The sequence below is a fragment of the Uranotaenia lowii genome, chromosome 3 (genome assembly GCF_029784155.1).
Source record: "Uranotaenia lowii strain MFRU-FL chromosome 3, ASM2978415v1, whole genome shotgun sequence".
NCBI classification, from domain to species: Eukaryota; Metazoa; Arthropoda; class Insecta; order Diptera; family Culicidae; genus Uranotaenia; species Uranotaenia lowii.
Window position 1 is genome coordinate 194,433,662 of NC_073693.1, and position 24,125 is coordinate 194,457,786.

The 24,125-nt window shown below is 35.5% G+C and overlaps 2 protein-coding genes across 2 annotated transcripts in view; one reads left to right on the plus strand and one right to left on the minus strand.

Moving 5' to 3' along the window:
* The window catches only part of LOC129758141 (B-cell receptor CD22), a 504,009-nt gene that overhangs the window by 70,713 nt on the left and 409,171 nt on the right, over positions 1-24,125 (minus strand). Inside the window, exon 12 of the mRNA XM_055755606.1 lies at positions 18,110-18,272. Within this exon, the coding sequence (XP_055611581.1) occupies positions 18,110-18,272 (163 nt within the window). The remainder of the gene's footprint in view (positions 1-18,109; positions 18,273-24,125) is intronic.
* LOC129758148 (uncharacterized) lies at positions 22,778-23,483 on the plus strand. Its single transcript, XM_055755613.1, has 2 exons — positions 22,778-22,860; positions 22,933-23,483. Exons 1-2 carry the CDS (start codon positions 22,853-22,855, stop codon positions 23,354-23,356), a joined length of 432 nt encoding a protein of 143 aa, XP_055611588.1. The 5' UTR covers positions 22,778-22,852; the 3' UTR covers positions 23,357-23,483.

Sequence of the window (24,125 nt, forward strand, 5' to 3'; positions counted from 1 at the left end):
AGAAACTAACAAAGGACATTTCTTTTCGAATAAATCAACATTCGAAAAGGAATCTTAATTTGGTTAAAAGAGCATGGCTGTTGAATGTATTCATACTTTCCAAACTATGGTATTTTTTTTTTTTTTTTTTTGTTTCGATTGTAGTCGTTTTACCATCTTTATGGCATTCGCGACTTTATCAACGTTGCAGTTGGCGGATCGTTATTGAAAAACTTATCCGGTACAACTGTGTTCGATGTTTACTCTTGGGCTCGAACTCACGGACATCGGCTCAGGAGACAACAGACTTGCCAACTGAGCTATATCACAAGCCAAACTATGGTATGTCTGTCAAGTTTTTCCTCCAGATAACAAATATATTGCCGAAATCAAAAAAATTGTTGGACGTTTCATCTGGGAACCTGGTCAAATATTCAAAGTGGAAAGAAACCAGCTATATTTGGATTATGAAAAAGGTGGAATTAAACTTGTGGACGTGGAATCAAAGGCAAAAGCATTATTCATAAAGGGTGCAGTATTTGGAGGAACAAGTTCTGATATCGTCGACACTGTGATTTTGAGTATTTCGAGGAAAAAATGCTTAAGCCGAAATTCACTAGAATGGTTGGAAACAGGACTTTTCTTAAGTCAAAACTTCACGTTAACAGAGGTGCGTTCGCTGTATGTCTACTTCATCGATCAACAGAACACCATTCCGAAAATAACAACAACCTTTCCGGAAATCCAGTGGTCAAATGTGTGGTCTAACATCAGTCTCAGTTTTATCCCAAGTGAAAGCAAATCACAGCTATTTTTACTGTACAATGATCTTCTAAACAACAAAAAAAAGTTATTCGAATACAACATAGGTAGATTGGCAAATAATCATTGTGATCATTGTCAAACAATTGAATCGAATAGTCATATAATTAAAAATTGTATAAAATCAAACAAAATTTGGAATTGGTTGAAGAACATATTGCAACAACGGTTGAAAATAATTACGAATGATCCCGAAAATATGTTGACGAAGAAAACAAATGAGAATAACAAACAAGAAAAAGCCGGCCTTTGGTTAGTAGCAAAAGTTATATCATACTTGATAAAAACCGCAAAAATCCCAGTTTGTATGTGTTGCAAAAAGAAATAAGAGAAAATAGGTGGAACAACAAAAATGCATTTTCTGCGAATTTTGGAAATTGGCTAAATTTAAGTTAGTTAACATAAGTAGAGTAGAAAAATTCGAAGAATGTACAAATGAGGAGATAGTCTTGTAGTAAATAAGTGTTTTAATAATAAATTAAAAAACCCAAAAAAAAAAAAATAAAAAAAAAATATTCCAATAACCTAAGAATACCAGATATTCTTCTGCACTTATCCGGGCAGGGCAAGTCCGGTCTATTTTATTTTAAAATCTTTAATAATCCGGGCATCCAATTTCAAAGATTACAACCCAAAATCTGGACAATATCTAGGCGTATTTGGGATGTTTTGAAAGGGGGGGGGGGGGGGGGGGGGGGTTGATGGAGAGATTTACCTCCGAAGCCTCCCCGTTCGTAAAGCCATGAATTAAGTATCCTTTAATAAAAAAAATTTCTACTTTCATTAAGGATCAAGTCTCCTTTACCTTGAAAAATAGCACTAATTTTTTTCGCTCCATCAAAATGCTTCTAATTCATGCATGAGATCAAGTTTCGTTTTAATTTTTCGAGCCTAGAAACTTGTACTTACTACATGCTGTCAGAATTAACAAATAACGAATTGCTAAAATTCTAGAAAATAGATATGATGAAATCAAGAATTCGGGATCAAGTCCCCCGTTTTCCCCTATTGTTGTTACGAAAGGTCATTTCAAACTACAAAATTCTCTTGAACAACCTATTTCAGTTACACGAATCGATGTTGAACTAAACATTATTTAGAATTCATTCATTAAATGGTTTTCAGAAAAACTTCGTTCGCAGTACCCAGTAGTATAATTTTCCGGCTAGTGATATGTTGTTCTGGAATGTATATTTCCGAAGCAATGACTTATCCGGATGGACCTCCCCCAACTATCAATATCAATTAATCGCTTGAATGGTTTTGACCTGCATTTAGGTATCTATCTGGGTGAGAAGCTTCTGCAAGCTGCACCTTTACCGGTGTGGTGGAACTGCAATTCTCGGTCCAGGAGCAGGAGCAAACCGCATCCATTAGCCTCAACATTCACACTGGTAGATTGGAAAAAAGGGAAGCAAACGAAGGAAAAAAAAACAAATCCCTTCTTTTTGTCTCCCGGATGCGATGGTGGTTTTGTTCTGTCTTGCTTGACCAAAAAATCAGCAAAAAACGAAAACATTTTGCCAACGTCAAGAATCAACCCCATATTTCGAGATCCTTGGCCCGGGGATATACTTCTCGCTTTGCTCATTCAGAACGGAACGAACGGAACGGAAAGTCATAACTGAAAGTTTCTTGAGGTGTGTTCCGCTTGGGTTTATGCTTATGTATTTCCGTTCGCCTACGAGGGGCTGAACATTGCGGTCGGTGGTGTTTCTTGGATGGTTTTAGCTAGAATTGAGGTTGGATTTGAACTTGAGATTGGGGTACGCTCTTAATTTGATGTTTTTCTTTTGTCATGAAATGATAATCTTAATTGAATTAAAACCGTCACAGTTTAAGATGATGCTAGATAATGTGTGTTTCACGTTTTTCAAGTTCTTTTCTCAAATAAAAGATTGTTTGGAGCTCTTAACGTACTTAACGTTTCTATTATTTGTTACAAAACTGACCAACGTAAATGATCTAGCAGAAATCAAATTGTTTCTCCAAAATCATGGGATGACTGTGTTGGTTAACGATTCGCATCAAGACCGAAATCTGATGCCAATTTAAAAAGACGGTTATGCAGTTATGCCAACCCTAGGGAATTCTTGAATGGTTCTAGTTGAGAAATTGTTTCGGTAAACCATTTCCCCCATCCTCAACAAGTACCGCTTCCTTGTTTGGCTTGGCCCAAACAAATCCGACAATCGTAAGACTCAAAACACATGATTCGGCAAAATCTCCTACGGAGAAGCTTGCTCTGCCTTACTCTTGCCGACTGAATCGGGTCTTATTTCATATTTGCATATTTCTTGGGATTGCATTCTGGAAAAGGTAAGAAGAATGCATCGGGGTTGCAATTCATGCATTTTATGCATGTCTTGTCTGTTTCCAATGACTTCACCTACATATGTATCTACGTATGAATGTTTGGCTGACATAATGCCTCGTTTCTGTTATGACAACACCGGAGAACTGTCTGATCCGTTTCCGGAAATGATTACCTACGGCTCAGGACAGAAAACTGCAAACACATTTAAATTGACTTCAGTACCTACTAACAGTTATTGGGAACAAGATTGATTGTGTGTAGTGCTGGCTGAGGGTCAGATATAAAACTAGGCTAGGCTCTGCCACGCTGACAGTTTCAGTTTGCCTGGGACTTAATTTGAAACCATTCTCTGGTGAATTCTTTGAATACAAATTGAAATTAGGATTGTGATTGTAGCCGGTGCTAAAATTAATCCAAAATGACTTTATGAATCTCTTCAACTAGAGTTCTGTGTGTTAATCTAAGCAAAAGTCATCCTTCAATCAAATGATTCAGGGTAAGATTAAAGAATGGCCGTAAGAACAGGACAGTTATCGCAAAACTTATCCTGTACAACTGTTTTCGATATTCACTCTTGCGCTCGAACTGACGGACATTGACTCAAGAAGCATCTGACTTGCCAACTGAGCTATATCACAGGCCTAATTTAAAACATGAGTTTCGAAACTCATATGCGTTTTTAATATTAGGTAATATTCTTATCAAATATGAAGTACAAATCAGAATTCATCCTTAATTTTTGTTACATATTCAGATTTTTCTCAAACCTTTTTCCTATGCAGAACTCAAAACATTACAAAGCTTCAAAAAAAAAAAACGATCCAAATCATCATTAGAATTTCATAAATTTATTTAGATTCACAAGTCGGGTTAAAAATAAACATTTGACATAGTTAAGTCAGATTGAACCCAAAACTTCAATATTTGAATTACAGATTCATGATAAAGGGCTCTGGCGCTAATTTTGCTTTTTAGCTCATATTTAAGATTCTGATCTGGAAATTAGATTCAGAAATCGTTGGTAATTTTTGATTTTTTTTCCTTTTTTTATTGAAATTCGGAAACATATTCAAATTTTAAATTATAAATTCAGGTTCAGAATACAGAATAAATATTTGAAATTCAGCTCGTTTTTGAGTTCAACAATAGGAATAGAAATATCCAGGTCTTTTTTGAAATCCCTTTTTTTATTTTCAGGTTTTAAAAAACCGAATTGATATTTAATGAAAAAATATTTGAATATAAAAAACCATTAACGTTTAAAAATCTGTAGAAAATTCCATATTTTCATAGTGTTAGGTATATGTAAGGTAAGATTGATCACTTTTTTCAATATTGATCGATAGGTTTTTCTGAATTCGGAATTTTTAAAACCAGTACTGGACTCCTATGAACGTAAAAAATGGTTGCAGAAATTTATCAGACTACTTTTAATTTGATTTAAAAATCGATTTCGTCTCTGTTTAGAATATGATGCTTTGGGGTAAAATTGATCAGTCTCTATTTTTACGGTTTTAACGAGTTTTCTTGAACATAAACTAGGCTTGCCAGATACTTTCAGAAAAAAGCGGGACATTTCAAGACAAAAAAGCGGGACACAGCCGAAAAAAGTGGGACATTTTAGAAACTCTTGAAAAAGCTTGATTGTATAGCAAACTGATATATATGAACACGTATGTAAACCATTAGTCAAAGTTGTTCATAAAAAGTATACTTAACTCAATGTTTCTTACATGACTTCTATTTACATTTTTTTTTGCCATATGCACCGTTTTTTTCCATGGTTCTCACGAATTAATACCTTATTTGAGATAAAATATTTCAAGTCGTACATATAAACCGCAGATTTTATACCGTATAAACACCTGTGTGTAATTTGTATAAAAATTGGTATGTTTGGTAATAAGTTCAAAAATTTGAAATCCTTAGAAAAAAAAAACATTTGATTTGTTAAAAAAATCTTACTCTATTCAAAAATAAAATCGTAATCTACTTGCAATGCCGATCCAAAATCAAGTTTAAGTTTGAAATTTGGCTATTAAAAAAACTGCAATAATAATTTTAATAGATTTTTTTAAGGGATATTAGATGAATGTTTCTTTAAAAACTTTCGTAAAAACGAATACCTTAAATAAAATTCTTTAATTTTTTTTTCAAAACAAAGACTGGATGACTTTAGTAAAAAAAAGTTCAACTTTGAAATTGAAATAAGATTCAAAATTATAAGTATGCAATCTCTTGCAATTTGTAATCTGATTTTTGAATGTTTATTCTGTATCGGAATTCTGAATCTGAATATGAATTCAGGTTCAGAGTTCAGCATTTATATTTAAATTCAGATTAACGAAGTTAACATTATCAGGTTTACTAATTATGAAATCGAATTTGTGATTTTTTCCGAGTTTCAATACAATTTCTGGAATGTTAACAACGAATTTTGAATTCAGATTTCAGATCAATATTTCGATACGACCCAAGAATTGAAACTTGTTTCAGAGCGCTCAATCATCAATCCAGTATTTTATATTTGATGTCATAGGATTCAATCTGAATTCATAATGTCATTTTTATATTTTTAATCTCAATAAAAATATGAACTTCGAATGATGAATTAAATTTAAGGTTTAAATTCTGGATTGCCATTTTGAAGTTTTGGATTCTGCAAAAGAATAATGTCTAAGAACTTCAAATCTGAACATGAAACAAAAACTCAGGATAATTTCTAATGCTATGATCATTTAGAGCCCGGGCACTTCATTCCGGCGATACCTACATTTCGGGTATGCAAAATTTTGGAAGCGTTGTGTTGGAAATGAAAAGATCTACCTTGCCTTTTTTTTGGATGTCAGAATTACGTGTATTTGAGAAATTTACAATGAAAAAGGATATGGAAAAAATATTTTTTCACAATCACCGAAAATATTTCTTTGTCGAATTGAAAACTCATGAACTGTTGCTTTTTCTGATTTTTTTTGGCTCAATTAGATCAGAAATATAAGGAGATTCACTAGCACGCGTTTGCAACTGCCTGGATTCCAGATGATCATAGCCTTAATTATGTTTTTTTTCATATTCGGAAATACAATTATTTTATTGCATATGAGTGACAAAAATCATGAATCAAATTTTGAATGAAATGCGAACTAAAAATAAAGAATCCTAAACCAGATAAAATATGAATATGAAAACTAAAATTCAATTTAAATTTTGATAATAGTGAACCAGAACCCTGAAATGATTTTTAGATATTAAAATTTAGTACCGTAAAACGGGGTAACATTGATCACCGGGGTAGCTTTGATCAACATGAGATTTTGCCACATAATCATCTATAACTTAGCCTGTAGTTTGAATTTTTGAAAACTGTTTTCTACATTTGAAAGCCTATTTATTGAGTATCAAGAAGGGAAAACTTGGTTTGTATTTGAATTTTTGTTTATGTTAGTTATAATGTAATTTCATAATCCAAAAGTATCTAATTTTTCCAAGGCTTGCAAAAAAGCAGCTTTTCTGATAAACTAAAAATAATTTAGAAGCCAACGGGATGTTGAAAGTGAAAGAACAACTATTTTTCTTTGTATTTGTATAGTTCAAGTGCTATTTTTATAGTCATTTAATGATAATTTTTTGATATTTAAAAAATAAGGACATTTCCCAAGAGTAAGCCCGTATTCGACAAATGGATAGAAACCCTATAAAATCGTTATCTTTGAGAAAAAAATTAAAATGTAAATAGAAGGAGGGCCTAGGGGAATGTGTGAAGGTAAAATTTCATTTGTATTTTGAAGTTCAAACTATTTAGCAATAATTATAATTTTTGCCCCTAAATGTAGGCAGTACCATAGTTATTTTTTCGGTTATAAATGTTTTTAAACGAAAACGTTAAAAAGCAAGTGAAAATTGATAAACTAGCATTTGTAAACATAATGAAGGTGTTTTGAATCCTTTATGATCAAGAAAACTCGATAAAACCATCTAAATAGAGACTGATCAATGTTCCCCCTAAACATCAAATTCTGAACAGAGACGAAATCGATTTTTAAATCAAATTAAAAGTAGTCTAAAAAACTTCTGCATCCATGTTTTACAGTCATTGGAGTCCAGTACTGGTTTTAAAAATATAAAACATGCCACATTCCCCTTAACAGAAAAAATAATCGAAATATATTGAAAAAAGTGATCAATCTTACCCCGGATTACGGTATTCAGAAATGAATTTCTATCATCAAGTGAGATTTATGGCAGAATTCTTCATACATTGCATTGGTTGAACGTGCTCTAAGAACGCTAAACTGAATCAGAATCTTACTGTTATGCTAAGAACTTTAGAGTTATTCAGTATTATCTTAAATTAACAAGGAAAATGCTTCTTATTTTGAAAAAAAAAGACGTATTTGAAAGATTTTCTGTGTTGAACCAATAAATCTTAATTGAGACTACAGTTTGATTTTTTCCAGTATAAGTCAGTGAACTTTGTAAAAATTTTCAAAGAAAAAAAGCGGGACATTTCGAGGAAAAAGCGGGACAGCGGGACATTGAACAAAAAAGCGGGACATGTCCCGCTTTTGCGGGACGGATGGCAACCCTACCATAAACACGATCGGAATTTCTGTGTTTCTTCGTTTTGATTATTAGCAGGCCAAAAATGTGTTAAAGCCGAACAACAATTAAAATCGAAAGATGGACAATGATGCTGCATAAATTAATGGGCTTAATTTTATAAAATTACTAATAAAATTTTAACTACAAAAACAAATGAAATTTTGCCCTCGCACTTTTTCCCTTTTATTTTTTCCTTGAAACAAACAGGTTTTTTAAAATCATGCATCGTTTGAGCAAAAATATCATGAGTTGACACTATGAAATTTGTGCTGAGAAGTTTCCGATGACAACTCAGTTAATCGGTAATTTTACAAGTTGAATCACAACAAAAAAGAGTTTTTTGCTTATCTTCACTTTTTCCATAAAAAAAAATCGTCATAATACTTTAGAAAAAATTGGAATTCAGAATCTTTCACTTGAAAAAAAAAATAGATTTTAAATATAAGCTAATATAATTTAATCTACGTTCGAAAATGAGAATAAGGATATCAAAATAGTTATATTGAAAAGGAACATCGATTGTCACGATTTGAAGAAGCATAAACTAGAAATTGAGATACACAAACAAAAAATTGAATTGATATTTAATAATTAAAACTCAAGCAAGAAAAAATATGAAGAGCAATAGCTAAGCCAAGGATGTAGAATATAAATTCTAAAACTTATAATAACATAGATATGACAAAAAATTCCAATTTTATTTTAAAAACTCTTAAAACTTATTGAACAGTTGCAAGCTTATTTGATGATTATTTCACTTTAAAAATTAAAACAAATATGAATTTTATATTATCTGATTCATAGCATAATTTTTAAGAATCTTCAACTATCTACATCTGAAAGTGTCTACTGTATAAAATGACTTTTTATCTTAAAACCTTCGTATTATGGGAGGGGGTTAAACTTTTCAAAATCTGGAATCCAAAAAAATGTGCTAAAACTTTCATAGTATCAACAGTGTTGAATAAATTTGAGGAATATGAATTCCTGTGAAAAAATGTAGGGGACATAGATCAAATGGTCTAGAAAAAAAAAACAAATAGAACAAAACAACAAATCTGTATACAAAACAAAATTTTAAAATGTTATTTTTTGAGTTATTGCACTTTTTTTGAAAAATTTATCAAAATGTGACTTAAAGATCTTTTTTTTTTATCACAATTAATGATCTTACACGAAAAAATTAAAATGATTTTTTTTATTTCTTTGTTATAGAGATTTTCTAATGAACATTTTTTTTTATCCTTATGTCAATCGTTAGGGAATAATATGAACTTCTTAATGTCATATTTTCAAAGCAATAGTTTCTCAATTTTTTCAAGAAGAAGTTTTCCAACATGTATATTTTGGTTCACTTGATCCCTAGAGTCCAGTTTTTTTTCTTCTCTATGGATGTTGATTATTTCTAGGCACGAATTGATCAATATTTATCAAATGACTAATATCCAATTATTTCCTGATAAAAAGCACTAAAAAAGTGCTTTGATCAAAAAATTTGAAGATTGCGCCTTCAAGTATGCAATTAATATTGGATAGAAGACAATTTATTTAGAATTCTTTTTGCCTGACACTTACAAACTATGAAATGAAAACTAATTTGAGCAGGAACTTTTATCTATAGATTTTGCCAAAGCTGAGGGCACCCTGATTGAAGGATCAATCCTCCTTTAACTTTCAAAATATCACATTTTTTTCTAGTTTCACGAAAATGCTTCTAGTTCATCTACGGGCTCATGTTTCGATCTAAATTTTGCAGCGTACAAATTTGAAATGACACGTTGTCAGAAAATGCAAATAACAGCGAACTGCTTTTTTTTAAAAGATATGATGAAAATAAGAAAAAGGGATCAAGTATCCCCATTCTCCCCTCGTAGATGTTAAACAATTCAAGGCTGGGAATTCCGCAGCTGATTTTGTGTTAAAATAAATAATTGAGAAAGAATAACTTTAAAAAATATGATGAAAAGGCTATTTTTTGGATTTGAAGAAGACTTCCTAATAATCAAAATATGATTTGAAATAGTCGATGAATTGTTTTAAATTCAGACACAGTATTTGAAAGCCCACCGAGTATCTTTGAAATCAAATTAGGCTTTATTTTTTACGAAATTTTTGTGCACTGTGTAATTAGGGGGAAGTGTTCCTAAATGCGCATGTTAGGTAATATGCGCATACAGCCAATTGACGATATGGCTAGAGATTCATCATATCTAATCAGTGCAGTTTGAGGGTAGTACGCTTTTAACACATGGCATGAAAAAATTAAATTGTTATATAAAGTCGAAAAAATTTAAAAATTCAAACAAGATTTTTGTCAGTTTTGATATAATATATTGAATTTTAATTATCGTGCGTACAGATTCTGTGAACAAAAATTTTAATGGTTTTTCTTTCTTATTCATCTGGAAATCGGAACTTCAACAAATTGAAGCTTTTGGCAAAGTTGTAGATGATAAGATATTGGAATACGAGACAGGTTTTGAATGCCCATATCAAGGCAGGTTAAATGCCTATATCAAGAGAAATAGATTATTCTTATAAATTTTTTACTTCCTATCATTTAAACATTAAATCTACGCCCAAATCACGATCTTACAGCGAAAAAAGAAGAACTTCATACTGATCCGATAAAAATACAATATGAACAAAATATTACCATGAAATATGGCCATATGGCATACTTAACTATGTTTCATGCAAAAGAACTAGTGAAGTAAAAAATTTCACCAAAATTTCAGCCTTGACGTATGCCTAACATCCGTTTCTACCATTTTCAATTAAATAATTTCAAAATATTGCGAGTGTAAATGAAATATAGCTTCAAACATAAATATGCGCATTTAGCCCGCCGGTTTCGGAAATCGGCTATTTTGACTTCTTTTATTATAAAATTATTTTCACAAAAACTGTAAGAGATTTTAACAGAAAAATTGCTCTTACGTATAGAAAACAGATGTCCGCTCATGTGCATATAGTTTTCAGGCTCCTATCTATCCGAATATGGGAGGAAATGAGTGTTTTCCTTAATATGCGCATATAACCCGCCTCTCCCCTAAGCTGGAACAAATTTTAAATCTTGTTTTTGTAGCTCGGAGTTGAAACATCTCGAGAGGTGGTAGTACAAAATTATACAAATTCAGAATAAATTGGAATAAATTGTGCAAAAACTTGAATACAACAAAATTTTATACAATCTTAGTTTAAGGTTGCCAGAATATTTTCAGCACGTATCCGGGCCCAACAATCCGGGCAACTTTTTTTTTAAAAAGATGGAAAAATCCGGGCATTTCATTTTTAGTTTACGACCAAAAATTCGGACAATATCCGGGCAATTTTTGCCAAAACCCAGAAACTACTCAACAAAAATTGAGATAAATATATTTAAACAAAAATATTTTCCCATCAAAATTCATAAACAGATATTAAATTGTATTTTATTTATATGCTAGTTTAATGGCATTGCGGTGAACGTTAGATGATAAATTCTTGATAGAAGAATTAAAGATCGGAAAGAAATGACGGATAGATAAAGCAGACGCTTAGTAGAAGAAAATTTACAGGGGTTGAAGTTGAGCCAAGAGCATTTTTTAATGGAAAGTTTCAAAGGTGCGTTCTAGACCCTTTGTCCCACATCAGTTGAATGGCTGAGAGAAGTAACAGCGAGAGGCGCAATTACGTTCACCCATACATCCAACCCGATGGATTGGTAAAGCACGTGCTTCCCAATCGGACAAAAAGTCTAGAACGCATGGCTCTGGTGAAGCTTTCCTATTGCTGAACCAGTTCAAGCGATGTGTTGTCTGTTTTTCGGATTCCGTTTTTATCGGCAGCGCTACTTATTGTTTTCACGCAAGTACTGTAAACGTCCCTACTTTCGACAACTTTTTTATTTTTGAACTGTATTTTCTTTTCGATCTTTAATTCTTCTATCAAGAATTTATCATCTAACGTTCACCGCAATGCCATTAAACTAGCATATAAATAATTTACCAACGGTGACTATTCGTTAAAAAAAGATTAAAATCATTTGGCTTCGGGGGGTTTAAATAAGGGGTAAATATTCAAAAATACAGTTCAAAAATAAAAAAGTTGTCGAAAGTAGGGACGTTTACAGTACTTGCGTGAAAACAATAAGTAGCGCTGCCGATAAAAACGGAATCCGAAAAACAGACAACACATCGCTTGAACTGGTTCAGCAATAGGAAAGCTTCACCAGAGCCATGCGTTCTAGACTTTTTGTCCGATTGGGAAGCACGTGCTTTACCAATCCATCGGGTTGGATGTATGGGTGAACGTAATTGCGCCTCTCGCTGTTACTTCTCTCAGCCATTCAACTGATGTGGGACAAAGGGTCTAGAACGCACCTTTGAAACTTTCCATTAAAAAATGCTCTTGGCTCAACTTCAACACCTGTAAATTTTCTTCTACTAAGCGTCTGCTTTATCTATCCGTCATTTCTTTCCGATATTTAATTCTTCTATCAAGAATTTATCATTTAACGTTCACCGCAATGCCATTAAACTAGCATATAAATAATTTACCAACGGTGACTATTCGTTAAAAAAATAAATTGTATTTTAGGCTTCGAAATCTCTTTTCATTATTATTTTTGCAAAATCTACTAAAAATTTTTTGTTTCGGTGGCTGAATAAAAATAATTTACAGCAAAATCAATTTTCTTTGGTTGATTTTTCAAATGAAGTGAAAAAATCCGGGCATTTTTCAATAAAATACGCGCAACCAGGCCGGCCGGACTGTTCCCAAATTTTGTTTCAACTATCCGGGTAAACCCGGATAAAACCAGGCAATCTGGCAACCTTATCTTAGTTTCAAAAAATCGAAAAATCTAGTGATTTCAGATTTAAATCAGGATAAATTTAGAAATTGAAAAGTGCTCAAAGGTAAAAATTATAATCCATAAATTTGATACGTTAGATTATCAAATCACTGTATTAAATTCTTTGCGACCTAAAACTATTTTTGTTTTAAATTGGCAGAAATTCATCTTCAGGGAACCCGATTCACGGTTAATCTGCAAACATTACCAGTTTTTGGCACATTTTGTTTGGTAAAATTACCGAACGATCGAATATAAAGGGATTTGTCTGATCTCCAATTCAAGACTTTAGAAGTGTAAACCATAAATTCAGAATCAATTTTACATCGCTCAGAAGAATCGCATCAATTCTGATAATATAGTATTTTTTATTGTTTTTTTTTCAATATATCAATTCAAAATATTTCGTTGACGAAAAAAATGTATTTATACTCCAAACCTTGTGCTTAGATTTTTCAAAACTTTTCTTAGGGTCACAATGCAGTTGTTTTTTTCCCTAAATGTTTTTACTTCAATGCTGGCTTAACTGATTCACGCAGTATAATCTGCCTGCTTCCGAATAATCTGCAATAAATAATCATGCCGTCTGTACAGCAAAATAACAGCTATGCAAACACATACCTATCAAAGTTTGTTATCAAAACCCTGCTCCAAAGATTAAAAGAAAATTGTGTTTCTTCCGGTCAACCGTCTGTGGAAGATGATCCAAACTTAATTTCCCTGGCCGGTTTCTTCGCTTTTTGGAAAACCATTAGGGCTAAGTACGCCATTAGTATCGAGAGTGCCGAGCGAGCGAGACCCTACCGAGCAAGAGGAGGATTCTTCCTAGTTCGTCCATTTTTTTGATACTTGTGTCCGAGTAATTAATTAAACTTTGGAAACAAACTTGATCGTAACGATATAAAATTCGCATTTTAAGCAACTGCAACTTTGTCACCGACGGAGATTTAAATTCAAACGGATTTAGTATTTACAAACAGCGATACACACGGAAACATTCACTCGCTTACTAGCTAAACACTTAGGAGATATTTATAACCGATTTTTACAACTTTGATATTTGGTATCTCCCTGCGATTTCGTCATTTACATGTGGAGATAGACGGAGGAGAGCAGTGATGAAATCTCACAGTACACTAGAATGTTGCGCTTTTTCTTTGTATATTGACTATTTAATTGGATTCTGATCTGGATACAACTAGGGGTATTCCTGTTCTTATATACTATTTATTGTCGTTACCACAAAATGTTCCTGGTGTGTTGGTTTTAAATCGATTTCCCTCCTGTAGCGAGCGGCCGGCGTGCTTTAAATGCAGCATATTTTCCCCTGGTGGCTGGCGATGGCATCGGGCGATGTGGATTGTCTATCGACATCGATTCGAAATAAGGGCTCCCTCCTCGACATACATATTTAACAGCATATTCTTGTTCTAGATATTTTCAATGTGTGTGTGTTTTTTTTTATTTAAAAACTTTTTAGCGGCTTCCAATTGCAGTAGTGGCTCCAGAGAGTTTTCAATGCTCGAATAATTTTGGCTGTCAAATTGAGAAATGAAGATGTTTGCTAAACAAAGAACGACAAAAAAAAACATCAAGAAAAAGACGAACACTACGAACATGTCATCTTTTCAGGCTAAGGGATTATGCATAGAACGGTTGCAAACTGTCGAGGATGGTCCCATATTTCGGAACGCGTCGTCATTCCAAAACCGGAAGGCCCTAATTCTTCCATCGCACTTGCATCATCAGGCGGCACCTTTTTAACTATGCCTTCGGAATGGCTGTCGGATGTCGCAACTTTGACGGGCAGGAGTTGCAATAATCACCCGCCATTGTTTATGTTCTTGTTTCCCCGGCGACTGATGATGCTGTGTCGTAACAAACGTAACAAACAGCTCCTGATGCTAACACTCGTACTCGAGCACCAGTTCGCCCCGCTGCTTGTGAGATTTCGAGACAATCACCCGATGCGGTCCAAAGCCACCGAGAAATCCGGGATTAACGATTCCTCCGCAACCGCCCCCACTGCCACTGGACGCGTACTCGCTGGAGCTTGAAGCCGGATTGTGATGATGATGCTGATGATGGGAGGAACCATGGACTACCCGGTTGTTACCGAACGACCGGGAACTAGTGAGTAGGTCCTTCTGATTGAATTCGTTGGTAAAGCTGTGCGCCCGATTCCGTGGTTTGTTGAACTCATTCCGATGCCACGTTCCCCGAGAGCGACGGTTGACAGTGACATCTTGCGTAATACCCCCATTCCTGTGGCCAGCGTCGTTGACGTCGTCGTCGTCGTCATTAGTGACATTTTGATCATCATCATCATCGTTGTCGTCGTCATCATCGTCATCGTCATCATCCATGTCGTAATCATCACTATCGCGCCTGGCATCTCCTATCCGGTCTCCGATGGGGACAACAATCGAATCGTCATCCTCATTAACGTCGTCATTGTCATCATCGCTGTCTTGCTGAAGCCGTTCGTTAGCGGAGATATTATTCCTTAGATTCTCGTTATCAATAACAGTTCTTCTGTTGTAATGATATGATTGATTGGGGAAGTACTCGAGCGCTCCGGATGAGGGGGTGCCATCACAATTGATCTCGTCGACGGCAGTTGAGCTGCTGCTGCTGTTGGTAAATCCCACTCCAAGAGCCCCCAGTGAGGATGCTGCGGTTGCCAGTCGCGTGTTTTGATAGTGCTCCAGATAATCCTCTTGATATGTTAAATCAGCCTCGAGTGGCGACTGCTGTCGATGGCGCTGATGGTGATGGTTGCGACGTTGCGGATGCTGTCGGTGGTGTTGTTTTTGTTGTTGATGATTGTTTTGCTGCTTGTGAAATCGCGAGTCACGCGCCGCGCTCCTCTGGAAAAGTGCTTTCGAATGGCTTGGAAGCTGCAGGGTTGCTGCACTGTGAAAATCGTTCGAATAAAGTTCTTGCTCTTGAAGACTACTTTCGGTGGCACCGATTGAACAGTCGGAGAAATTGTTATGGATTTGGTGAAATTTATTGCCACGAATCGAATAGTAGCTCCCGCTGTCGTCCAGTGGAGCCACGTGACTTCTGTGGTGCTTCGGCGAGGACGAGTACTCGACTATTGAACGCCGAAGTGCCGCTTCCTCTGGCGTACACATCAGCTTCAAATTTTGCATTTTATTACCACTCGAGTTGTTACCATTGGAGGAGGGCGCACTGTAAACGGAAGCATAGTCACTGCTGCTGAGCGAACTGGAAGTGGTATTACTTTTGCCACTTCTCTCCCCCATTGCGGAACGTGCCTCGTTTGACAGGTCCTCGCGGCTCACGGCAGCCATCGTTGGACCAAAGTCATTCTCCATTTTAATAAGACTAGCTAATTTTGTTGTTTTATTCGTTCTATTGGTGGCGGAAACGGTGATGCTGTTATTTTTAAGCTTGTGGTGTTCGTTTTTATGTTGTCCGCCAACGTTCCACGAGTCGTCCAGTTGAATAAGGTTCTGACTATGGCCGGTGTCGGATTGTTGGGCCATGAGCAGAGGTGCGGTTGTGGTCGCTGCTGTCATCAACATCTGGTCGAGCGTTCTCGAGCATGATTTAGCCCGCTTATGGCCATGACGTGGCCTAGTTGGTTTGCGTAAAGTGACAGGGCCGTTTTGGTCCTGCTGGGTTTCGTTGTCGAATGTTTCGTTCAGGAACGTATCCAGATAAGTTATATTTTTCGTTAGATCCAATTCTGATTTGTAACTTTTATATACAATTTTATTACTAACATTTGTTTTTTCATCTTCTTCATACTTGTGCGTTGCTTTTATCAAATCATCCAAATTGTACGAGCTTATGTGGTGCTGATAGTGATGTTGGTACCGATTATGTTTATCTTTCGAGCTCCCACCGAGCAGTCTACACTTTTGGCCTAGTTTTAAAATTTGCGATTTGGCCTTGCTTAAATATTTTCGTTCACTTCTGTGCCATTGCGGTGGGGCTAAAACCAACTGCTGCTGTTGCTTTTGTGCTCTCGTGTGCCTTTCCTCAAAGTGGGTAGTTTTATTGGGAAAATTAAGATTAATATTCTTCAACTGGGGCACCTTTTCTGCCTTTTTCCGTGACCCGAAAGGGAAATGGAACAAATCTGTGCCAAATTTGGAACCACATTTACCCATACTTTTCTTACCCACTGCACCACCAACTTCAACAACAACTTCACCACTCGACTCTACTGCTGAGTAGTCCGAAGGGAAATCAAGATCCGGAAGCGCATAGTCCCGGCGTTTGAAAAAGCGTGTCGGTATGGCACTTTTATCTCTCACTGCATCGTTGTTATTGGCGTTGGTACTCACAATTCCGTACTCACCATGCCTCGATAGGCCGGCAGCACCCGATCGACCGTTATTATCCTCCTGGCGACTATTCCGGTAGGAGATATTGGATTTCCTTCGGATGTGCTTTCTCGGACAATGGGCCAAGGTTTGACTGTGTGGGTGTATGTTTTCGTAATTGTTTTCCAGTTTCCTTTCTCGAAGTGGGGTTCTATTCGCCAGATCGAAATTGTTGCTCACAAACTCCGACCGGTTCTCGGGAACTATCGAATCATTATCCAATATCTCGGACCGGCAAAATTCGTCACTATCGTTATTGTTATCTTTAGCACCTTCGCTGCAGTAAGGCAAAGATAAACTTTTGCTATTGTAATTATTGCAAGTTTCCGTCGCTTTTCCGGTTTTCCTTTCGCCATCCGTTTGACCCGGACCTTCCGACAACACATCGTGCTGATTTCCGGTGTCAGTGATAGCATTCAAATCATGTGTCACCGGCGGCTTCCGGTTCTCATACTGTGGTCCATTTTGATTCCCTCCCTCCTCAGCGTCCGATTCCTTTCGATGATAAATGCCGGTGCTAGAGTTGGCCTTAATTAAATTTCCTTTCTTCGCTCCCTCGTTAACTCTCCCGCTGCTTTCTGCTGTGCTACCGTTTCGATTATTGTTGTTACTATCATTGCTACTATCTTTGGTTGGGGACGACACAATAGAACTAGAACGTTTATTGCTATTGGATCGAGTCAAAATGAGCGAGTAGGATTTCTTAAAATTACTTTTCATTAAAAAATTACCCTTATCTAGTTTATCTAGAAATCGATTGAACTTCTCAACACTATAATCACTGACTTTGAGCAACCGAATGCCAGCACCAGTAGCGGACGAATCACCCCGAATATTTCCGCCCAGATTGTTTTTCTCATGAGACTGATTATCATCCCGCTCGATGTCGCTGCCGACGATGGTTGTAGGATTGTCCACCCCCGATCCCCCAACAATCTCCAACATCATCCGTTTCAACCCATCGGCAGAGACCTCGGCGAGACCATCGGCGGCGGCCGCGTCATCGTTAGTAAAACCCTTCTGCGAACCACCACTACTGCTAGCCCTAGTCTCAGTGCTACCGCTAGAACCCTGCGCTTCTGCCTCAACGTGGTGGTCCGCTGCTAGTCGCGATTCAACACAATCAGCCTCACTAGTCGGTGTCTGCTAAACCCTTGTCGGTGGTTGTAATATCATAGCGGCCATTCGTACCTTCATAGCTTCCGGCGATCCGGGAGTTCCGTTGTGCTGGCTGTGCGGCAGATGGTGATGGGGATGGTGCTGATTGTGGAAGCCACCCGTCGGAGTCGTGTAGATCGAATCCAATGGCGGCACACTGGTGCTATCGGAGCGAGACTTGAGATCTGCTTTCTCACTGCAAGTGGAAGGAAAAAAAACAGACAAAAACAAAATTCAAATCAGTTAGAATGACATAAACAACGAGACGGTTGTTTGTTTTAAGACAGGTTTCGCTCTCGTGTGGATTAAGATCAGTTGAGTTAAATTGAAAACAGTCCCTTCGAGCTGTTAGATTCACTTAAATGGTTTTCAAGCCAATAGAGATGTTACTCAAATTAATTCTTTGATTCTGCTTGAATAATTTATACGATTTAACTTTTTTTTTGAAAGTCTTTATTTAAACCTGGAGTTGTCTTTGGATCCAAAAAACTTGTCATAGCCATAGCTTTGTCTTGGATTTTCCCAAGAAAAGGAATTGATAACTCACTTCAGCGCCATTCAATTGTTAATTTGAATTTGTGAGGAATAATGAAACTTCTAAAATAAAGTCACACATTTGTCAGTGATTTAAATAGATTCAAAAGTTTAAGTTTAAGTTGAATGAAATTATGAATTTTGGACAGATACTCTATCTAAGCGATAGAGACGTGTTTGTAATTTATCGAAAATATCTTATTGAACTAATTTATCGAACACAACTTTTTTGCTATCTGGTTACCGTAATCCGGGGTAAGATTGATAACTTTTTTCAATATATTTCCATTATTTCTTTTGTTAACGGGAATGTGGCATGTTTCATATTTTTAACTCCAGTACTGGACTCCTATGAACGTAAACCATGGTTGCAGAAATTTATTTACCTGTTTTAAATTTGATCTAAAAATCGATTTTGACGCTTTGGGGTGACATTGATCAGTCTCTCTTTTGACGGTTTAAATGAGTTTTCTTGATCATAAAGGATACCAAACACCTTCATAGTATTTCTAAATGCTAGTTTATCAATTTTTCCTTGCTACGTTTTCATTCAAAAACATTTATAACCGAAAAAAGAACAATGATGTTGCATACATTTAGGGGCAAAAATTATAACAATTGCTAAATAGTTTTAGCTTCTAATTCTAATTTTCTTTATTTATAGAGGATTTTAACCATTGCAGTCATTCGTCCTCTGTAAAAGAATTAAAAGTTGAAATGTTGTAATGGCTGTGAATATAATTTTTTGTTTCACATTCCGAAATAAGAAAATGCATCTAGTTAAGGTTCCAAATGTAAAACCAAGATTCGAATTAGGTTTTTTTTTCCAAATGATGATCCAAACTGGATTTCAACAACAAAAAAGTGAGTATTAGGGTGGCCCAAAATTGAACTATGTCTGGGATTTTGGGGGCTCAAGCTAAAAAAGAAGGCTTAAGACGTAAGAAACAATATTTTATATGGCGGCGACCCAGAAAAATGATGTTTAGAGGTCGCACTGGTTCGATTTTTGGAAAAAGGCCATTATTTCGTCATTTTTTCCTAAAAAAAATATAGTATTGCGTAATTAAAAAAATCATACATACAAATTGAGAGTCCTAAACAGTCGCAATAAATTTTTAGTTTAAAACTAACATTATAAAGAAAATTTAAAAAATATAAGAGACACATGTTTTATACTTTTTCAAGATCTGAAAATGTTATTCGGAAAAAATGACGAAAAAATGGCCTTTTCCAAAAATCGAACCAGTGCGACCTCTATACATCATTTTTCTGAGTCACCGCCATATAAAATATTGTTTCTTACACCCTAAGCTATCATTTGAAGCTTGAGCCCCCAAAATCCCAGACATAGTTCAATTTTGGGCCACCCTAGTGAGTATACAATCCGAAATCTGTTCACAGACATTGAATTTTAATGTTTATATGAAAATTTGGATCCTCAATATCCAACTGTTCTAACCTTAGCTTACCATACATTTTTCTGCCTAAATTCGGGCCGTGCAGTTTCGGGTTATTATACCCAATATTCGCCAATATCAAAATTATTTAATAAAAATCATGAAGGAAAGCACTCAGAAACCTGTTCTTTAATATCAAAGCACATCACTAAATTTAAAACCATATTTCAAGTTTTTAAAAAATTGTTCATTTTGATGAAATTAGCTCAAAAAATTTTTATTCAAAATACAAAATTAAATTTCTAATTATTCGATTAAAATTTTCGTTTGATTTTTAAAATTAAATGATCAAAATCTGGCAACATCTGGGCAATCTGGCATGCTTTGTCTAATCTTATGGAAAGTCGATATTCGGGACTCATTTTCTATTAACAAGTGTGATTTTCATAAATACTTAACTTCATGTACACGTCCATAACTTTTTCGTGTTCGTAAATAAATGTTTATGAACATCGTCATCGTCGTTCCATTTTCAATTGATTTTGTATGTGGGCCCCTCTTCCATATAAAGTGAGATTCTTGAAACATTATTCCAACCACTTCTGACCCGGAAATCCTTCAGATAACAAATTTCACTTTAAGTTCGTTTAGAGCAAGTTCACTCGTGTTGGGAAAAAGTGTTATGAACTTTGGCACTTGTAGCAAAATTTTGAAAATTTTATTATGCAAAAATGTTTTCAAGATCTTTGGGCGCTGATTTTTTTTTACAACACTGTTTCTATTTCAGCCATATGTGATAGAAATCCAACCTGTATACACATCTCAGGTGGCGATGGAACTCCCGTGTTAAGTGTTATTAAATGTTTTTTTTTAAATATTGCAACCAAGACAATTCGTGACGTCAGTTGCATTTTCAAACAAACAGCCATCGAAAACACGAGAAAAAAATTCACTGCCAGCTGCTGTTTACGATTCTCGCCTAGGATATATAAACATCCTGGTAAGTGACGTAGGCTTTGTTTACATTTTTATTTTTTGAATAACGAGTTCTGTAATAGTGTGCGTGTTTGTTCATCACCTTCTTTGTACCACATTGATAGAAATCGAGCTATTTTTGCTTCTCAGCATGTGAAAATAGAACACGTGTTGTGAAAAAGCTTGAAGGTCGTAGATCTTGTAAATGTTTTTGCATAGTAAAGTTTTCTAAATGCTACAAGTGTCAAAATTTCTGCCACTCGCTCTTAGAGCAAGTTCACTGGTGTTGGGAAAAAGTGGTAGAAATGTTGAAACTTTTAGCATATTTTGAAAACTTTCCCAAATCTTGAAAACATTTTCGCATGGTAAAATTTTCAAAATGTGCTATAAGTGTCAAAATTTCCCTTTTTCCCAACACTAGTGAACTTGCTCTTATAATTGCGTGATGGTGTTACAAAGAAAACAACTCCATTTTTATAGATCAAACAAACATTCTAAACATAACAAAAAAAAATTAAAATGACAAAAATTAACAAAAAATTACTAAAAATGTGATGAAAAATGAGGTTTATAATAATTTCTATGGCTTACTTCTAGTAATAAGGGAGAAAAAAGTTAATGTTAAAAACCGTTCGATTTTGGCAACACAAAGGTGTCGAGCGTGTTGCCACAAGCGAAAGTGGGCTGTAACGTATGCCTTGAAAATGGACAAAATATGCCGATTTTCCATGGGTTCCATGGGTATTTCGCATGCAGCATCAATCATGATTTCACATGAGTGTTTCTCTATCAATCCAACTCTTACTGTTTTAGTGAAAACAGTGAAGCTACTCCGTTTTGAAACGTGCGCCTTAAAAGAACGAAAGTCTGTCGTGTCAAAAACGGACCTCTTACGGCACTTGGTGCATGCCGGATACTTCAACTTTGGCATCTTAAACGTTTTGACAATCTAGGATTACAATCAGACAACGATAGAAGGTCGGTCGATGTAAACGTCCGAACAGTTAAAAAAAAAGTCTGCCGAAATGAGAGTTTTGTTCAGTGTCACGGTTTAGATGATGTTCAATTCAAAATAAATTGTTTCGCTCATTCCATCGAATCAAACGTATACCTATTTCATTTTTTTAAAGTAGGAATCATTATTCATTCCCCCAGCCAGAGCGTTAAGAGAAAAAAAAAATGCTCTGAGACCTTCCCAATGTCTCAAAATGTAAGTTTTTTCAGTCAACCTTTTCTTGCATATTGAGCGAGTTGTGAGTTTGTACCTAAATGGGCTGAATGCGAAGTTGCGAGGCGCGAGTGCCACTTGACTGTTGAGTGCCATGCGAAATTGCACACGGAAGTGGCAAAGCGGAAATGGATTTCCTAATGTGAGAATAAATGCTGAAAATGGCGAACAAGAATAAGTGGGTATAGGCCGGGGAGAAGAGCGAAACGGCAAACAACGCGGGCGATACATTCTCGGCTCGGGCGAGGAACAACTTTTACAATTCGATATATTTATGTTAATTATTCGTTTGGATGTGCTGCTACTGCCCTGGTGGGACGCTGCCTGACTGGCTGGGGAATATACTTTTCAACAGTCATTAGGGAAGGCGAGTTTATGCTTTTGCTATTAGTGCAGTTTGGAATTGCTTTTCCATTATTGCCATTTCTATTCACTCCACTCGCCTCCGCGTGCCTCCGCGTTGTCGCGTAAAACTGTCGAAGAGTTGAGATGGGCCGGAACAGAGAAAAAAAAAACCGTTCAAGCCCTCGGAAACGCCATTGAGGGAACCATTTGCATATCATCGTGTGAGACAAGAGTGCCATGATTTTGAAGTAAATTTTCAACTGGCTTGTGCAGAAAAACTTTATTTTTTAACTTATGTACAGGTTATTATCATAAAGACCGTAGCAGCAAGAAATGAGTTTTGAAAGTTAATGAAACATTTATTGTCTTCGTAGAATGAAGCGATCCAGCAGACAAAATTCAACCAAAAAGACAGCAGCAAAACGTCAAAAGCGAGACAAAGAGGATGAAAAAGTTGAAAGCGTTAGTCCTCCGGAACAGGCATTGGAAGAGTCAGATTCCGTGATATATATTGGGACCATAAGCTATCCTCCTCCGGCGACGGAAACCGTCAGTTTAATCAGTGGGCTCGAGTTGTGCAGCGATGGAATAGATCAAATTTTTGGAAATGAATCTAAATTTAATCTCTCAGATGGCGAGGAAGAGAATAGCACTTCGTCAGCGGTGGTTGATCAGCAGCTTTCGTTCCCCGAGTCTCCAACCAACAATCAAAATGTTATAGAATCTGGTGAATATCACTTGAGATCCAATGAAATCCTTGCTACAGAAGCAACTAACAACGAACCAGAAAGTGCTTAATCAATTTGAAGCCAGGGGAATTTTAATGACGGAGTCTTTCATATTGGAATTTAAATATTTGTTTGGAATTTGCTCCGATATCTGAAATTAAATTATCTGATGAGTTATTGATTAAAATTAGAAAATGTAAAACACAGAATAAGATTTTTTTCTGTTTAACGATATAATTTTGTGTTTTTTTATGTATTTTTAAGAGGACATCAATTCCATAGTAACAAACATTGGAATAGTAGTTTTCATTTATATTCTTTTTTTTATTCATCTTCGCAGATAAAAGTCTAAACGATACAGGACTTGTTAACTATTTAATAATTGACTTTTTTGCGAATTGAAAGTAGAAACAAGAATGATGCTGATTTTTTATTACTAAATAAATACTTTTTCTAATACAAACATTAAAGAACTTACTCATGTAGGACGCTTCTTAAAAATTCTGCAAGAAACCATGGATGAAGTTAAAACCAAAACAAAGATCTTTAGGCTCCAGGCTTCACTCTACAATCCTTAACAAGAAAAATCTGTTTTGTTTTTAATGTTTTCCAATGATTACAGATCTACACGAACCAACACGCTGAATTTAGATTTTTTTTTTACAAAAAATATGTTCTGTGGTGTTGTGCAGTGATTTGAAAAAAGAAAAAGATAAAAAGTATTATTTAAATCTTAGAAATTTTATTATATTTCTATAGGCGATGGAAGCTAAAACTTATTCTTTCTTAAAAAAAAACTCCCTAAGATCTGTGAAAAATTGGGTAAAATTTTAGCTGTA